The sequence below is a fragment of the Nicotiana tomentosiformis genome, chromosome 5 (genome assembly GCF_000390325.3).
Source record: "Nicotiana tomentosiformis chromosome 5, ASM39032v3, whole genome shotgun sequence".
NCBI lineage: Eukaryota > Viridiplantae > Streptophyta > Magnoliopsida > Solanales > Solanaceae > Nicotiana > Nicotiana tomentosiformis.
Window position 1 is genome coordinate 60,313,808 of NC_090816.1, and position 5,384 is coordinate 60,319,191.

A 5,384-nucleotide genomic window follows, 5' to 3' on the forward strand; every position below is an offset into this window, starting at 1 on the left:
TAAGTAGATGCTTTGACCAATTTCGTGAAGTAGTCAATGGCTACCAAGATAAAACGGTGCTTATTTGATGCAGAGGACTCTATTGGTCCAATGACATCCATGCCCCAAAATGACCAAGGCGAACCCATTACATTCAACTCATTAGGTGTTACGCGGATGAAATGCTCATGGATCTAAGACTGGTGACACTTCTGCACGTAGCGGTACTATCGCTTTCCATGGTCATCCAAAAGTATTCGACTCTCAAGATCTTCTTGGCTAAGGTGAAACTGTTCAGGTGGGGACTTCCTCGTGAAGGAAAAAGTGATTTGCCAACTTCCTGAGCGCTTGCTTCTGACTATTAGTAGCACTCTACGAGTATTCTCTTGTTTTGAGGAATCTTTTGATGTCGTGGTACCATGGTTTACCTTCTGGATCTTCGTCTACATGAAAACAATATGCATGTTGATCTTTGATCTCTACCTCGATAAGGACGATATAATTCTTATATGGATGCTGAATCATGGATGACAGGGTTGCAAGAGCGTCAGCAAAGTCGTTTTGGATCTTGGGAACATGCTTGAACTCAATATTTGTGAACTTATTGCATAACTCTTTTACACAGTGCAGGTACGGAAGGATCTTGACGTTCTTAGTGGACCACTCCCCTTGGACATGGTGTATCAATAGATTAGAATCCGCTATGACCAAAAGCTCTTCGATGTCCAGGTCGACTGCCATCCTGATCACGAAGATGCATGCTTCGTATTTGGCCATATTGTTGGTGCAAGGGAATCTTATCCTCGCTGATGCTAGATAGTGTTATCCTTATTCCAAAATTAGGACTGCCTCCCCAATTCCTACTCCTTTGAAATTTTCCGCTCCGTCGAAAAACATTCTCCATCCAGGGTATGACTCTATGATATCTTCTTTGGAGAACAACACTTCCTCGTCGGGAAAGTACATACTGTGTAGTTCATCATCCTTGTTTACCAGATTCTGTGCAAGGTGGTCGGCTAAAACTTGTCCTTAGATGGCCTTTTGTTTTATGTACACAATGTCAAATCCACTAAGAATATTAGCTAGCTTTCCTGTAAGCATTGGCTTTTGAATATACTTGAGCGGCTCGAGCCGAGATATCAAATGCGTGGTGTATACCAACATGTAATGCCTCAATTTCTGGGCGATCCAAGTCAGAGCATAGCAAGTGCGCTCTATCAAAGTGTATTTGGCCTCGCATGGTGTGAACTTCTTACTTAAGTAGTAGATGGCATGCTTTGTTCTTTCGGTTTCATCCCGTCATCCTTACACACATCCAAATACGTTATCCAAGACCGACACGTACAACAACAGTGGCTTTCCAGAATCGGGAGGAACCAATACTGGTGGATTTGACAAATACTCCTTAATTCTATTTAAGGCTTTATGACACTCTTCTATCCATTTTGTGGTAGCATCCTTCTTCAGCAGCTTGAAGATAAGTTCACAAGTTACTATAGACTGGGCTGTGAAATGGCTGATGTAATTTAGTCTACCCAGGAAACTCATCACGTCCTTCTTACTCTTGGGAGGTGGCAACTCTTGAATGGCTTCGATCTTTGAAGGATCCAATTCTATCCCTTTTCTTCTTACGATGAAACCTAGAAATTTTATAGCATGGACTCCGAACACACATTTTGCAGGGTTCAACTTCAAGCTATACCTCCGCAAGCGTTCGAAAAATTTCCACAAGTCGTCCAAATGTTCTAAACTTTTTTGAGACTTGATGATGATGTCATCCACATATACCTCGATCTCTTTGTGAATCATGTCATGAAAGAGGGTCCTCATAGCCTTCATGTAAGTAGCACAAGCATTTTTGAGACCGAACGGCATGACTCTATAGCAGTAAACTCCCCAAGATGTAGTGAAGGCTGTCTTTTCTGCATCTTCTTCGTGCATCAGGATCTGGTGATACCCGATGAAACAATCCACGAACGACCGCAATTTATGCTTCGTGTAGTTGTCGATGAGGATATGAATGTTTGGTAAAGGGAAGTCATCTTTCGGGCTGACTTTGTTGAGATCTCGATAATCCACACATATCCTGATCTTCCCATCTTTCTTGGGTACTGGGACGATATTTTCCAACCATGTGGGATAATTGGTTACCCTTAGTACATTCCCCTTTATTTTCTTGGTTACCTTTTCTTTCATCCTCAAACTTAGGTCAGGCTTGAATTTTCAGGGTTTTTTTCACTGGTGGTCTAGCGAGATCGGTAGGCAATCGACGCGAAAAGATATCAGTACTTAACCCCAGCATGTCATCATATGACCATGCGAACACATCGATGTATTGTCGGAGGAGCTCAACCAATTCTTGCTTCTAATCTACTTTTAGATGGATGCTGATTCGGGTTTCTTTTATGTATTGCTCGCTTCCGAGGATGACCACTTCTATCTCTTCAAGGTTAGGATTTTTCTGGCTTTCCAGCTGTTCAATCTCTTGTGGGAGATTGCCTGGCATCATGCTCTCGTCGTATTCCTTGTAATTTGGATCATTTTGCTCGAGGGTTTCGCTACATATCATAATCGCGGAACGCGCTTTTTTATCGTTTTGATTACTAAAAAGAAAAACTAAGTATGAATGAAGAGATAAATAAATTTACAGTAATTTCAAGAAAGCAATTCTTTTTAATTCGTCAAAAGAGGAACGTCTGAGTGTTCAAAGAGGCAAATGACAAAAAAGTACAAGCAAGGTTTAGGCTTCAATTGACCGTACGCTTTTTTTCAAAAATTTTACAATTCCACACTACCAAGACTCCCGGCAAACCAAAGACGGGCTGGCGGTCCAATTCTACAGGTCCTCTCCTAGTTTGGCATTCCGAATGGTCGGTGTTTTGATATCAATTCCTTCACAGCATTCCTCAATCATGGTCACGAACAACTTTCCCATTCCATCGACGATGTCGTCCTCTAGTGATGAGCTCTAGACCGTACTCAAAACATGCTCTGGCACAAAAGCCTTCTTCCTGAAGCTACCGGTACAAGTCTTCCCAACCAGAGGCTGATACCCTATGCCGACTCATCCTTTTTTCTTATTTGGCTCAATCAGCTCTGTTATCTAGTCTGATCATACTCCTAGCCCGGTTCTTGGTTTGTATCTGTATTTTATCATTTCCTTCATGGTCATCTTTGATCCAAACATAATCGACATTCATATGTTTTGCTCAGTCTCTTCCATTTCGGTGGTCTATATGATCTCAACTGCATGGAAAACGACCTGGTCTAGTCCTTTTATGAATGAGACTGCATGTTCTGAAAAAGCCGACTAGCTCCGTTCACCGTGGACTATGATCTCTTGACAACCCCATTCAAATTTCATACATCGGTGTAGGGTAAATGGCACGGCCCCTACTATGTGTATCTAGGGTCTTCCTAATAGTTAGTTGTATGAAGATGAGATATCTACCACTTGGAATAGTATGGGAAACATAACTGGTCTGATATGCATAGCCAAATAAATTTCTCCAAATACATCCTTCTGCGACCTGTCAAAATCTCTTACCCTCACATGACTTTCCTTGACCTCTCTCAGGTGGATACCTAACATTTGTAGAGTAGAGAGCGGGCATATATTGACTTTTGATACTCCATCAACTAGTACTTGGGACACTACCTTATCTCCACATTTGATAGTGATGTGTAAAGATTTGCGGTGACCCACGCCTTCGATAGGAAGCTCAACTCTTCAAAATGTGATCATATTTGATTCGACAATTTTCCCAATGGTCGCCGCTAGTGCCTCACTGGTGGTGTTTCTCGACATGCTCACCCACTTTACACTTTCATCACGGTGCCTTTATGACTCTCAGAACTAATCAGTAAATCCATGATTGATATTTGTGCCAGAGTTTTATTCAATTATTCCTCCAAGGAGTACTCTATGGTTGACATCCTCTTCCAGAATTTTGTGGCCTCGGAATCTGTTATATTTCTTCTTCGAATCTTCTCCCTTCCCAGATTCCCTCGGTTTACTTCCTCAGCAGTGTAGCACCTCCCCGACCTAGTCATACCGTGAGCCACTGCAAAATATGTCATCTTGGCTTTCCCCTTCTGTTGATATGTCCAAGGGATTATTTTGTATTCCCGATCCTCTTCGTCCCTGGTAGCAGCGGTGAGATGTTGCTGGTAAGTCTTAACCATCACCGTAGGCTTCAATTGTACTGTGATCATCAGAGTCTTTTGAGGTGGGACTCTTGCAGCTTCAACGTTCCCTGTCGTGAAAATGGTTCCTTTCAAATCGTATTTTTCATCTAAGGTGATCATGTTATCCCCTTGATTCCGGTGAGTTTGCAGCAGATAGCGGTTCCAATTGGGCGAAGCGGAGTGCACTGAATGACTCTGCTTTTGATCAATGACTCAATTTTATTTTTCAGCTTGAAACAATCTTCAGTATCATGCCAGGTACGTTTGAGTCGTACACACACATTTTTGGTTGCATCAAAATACTTTGAATACTTAGGAACCCTTCCTTCTATTGGATGTATCAAACTTGCTGTCCTTTATCTTTCAAACAGTTGAGCCAGAGGTTCAGCAATCGGGGTATAGTTTCTGGGACATCTCTCTTCAAATTTTGGGCGAGGTCGGGGTGCATAGGTGGGTCGATTTTGATGAGTGATAGTTTGAACATGAGCATATGGTCGTGGTGGGTTTGGATTGTTATGGGCTCGAGATGGGTTATATTGAGGTTGGGGATTATTATATGGTTGTGTATTATAGACTGGAGCATAAGCAGGTAGTGGTGGGGAATGGTTGTTTGGCGAATACGAGGTGTTTCCATGATGTGGATTGGGTTGTTAATAAGGGACGACTGCTCGTACCTCTTCCTTTTTCGTCCTTCCGCTACCTATTAACCCTGATTAGATTGATTTACTAGCTACTTGCAGTGCCGCCATTGATTGTACGTTGCCAGACTTTATACCTTCTTCTATGAAATTTCCCATTTTGACCAGTTTGGGGAATCTTTGTCCCATCATGCCAATCATTTTCTCAAAGTAAATCCCTTCCTGGGCCCTGATAAAGTACTTAGTCAATTCACTATCGTCCAACGGAATTTGTGCCCTGACGGCTCTGATCTCCATCGACGTGCATATTCTTGGAATGACTCGGACGGCTTCTTCTGCAGGTTCACTAGTTCAAACCTATCGGGAGTGATCTATGTGTTGAATCGGAATTGATTCATGAAATCTTCCACCATATCCTTCCATGTCCTCCAGTTTCGTGGATCTTGTCGAGTATAACAAGTAAGTGCTTTCCCTATAAGGCTTCTTATGAACAACTTCATTCTTAACTTCTCATTTCTTCCCACTCCAACTAAATTGTCGCAATAGGCTCTTAAATACGCATGCGGATCACCCGTCCCA

General features: G+C 42.3%; 1 protein-coding gene across 1 annotated transcript; it reads right to left on the bottom strand.

The window, feature by feature from the left end:
• Window positions 1-351: 351 nt before the first annotated feature.
• On the bottom strand, window positions 352-720 carry LOC138892431 (uncharacterized). The gene has a single exon (XM_070176146.1). It carries the CDS (start codon window positions 718-720, stop codon window positions 352-354), a length of 369 nt encoding a protein of 122 aa, XP_070032247.1.
• Window positions 721-5,384: the final 4,664 nt, after the last annotated feature.

Excerpts from the sequence above, each read along its gene's own strand:
- LOC138892431 (XM_070176146.1), bottom strand. The coding sequence starts at position 720 with ATGGCAGTCGACCTGGACATCGAAGAGCTTTTGGTCATAGCGGATTCT.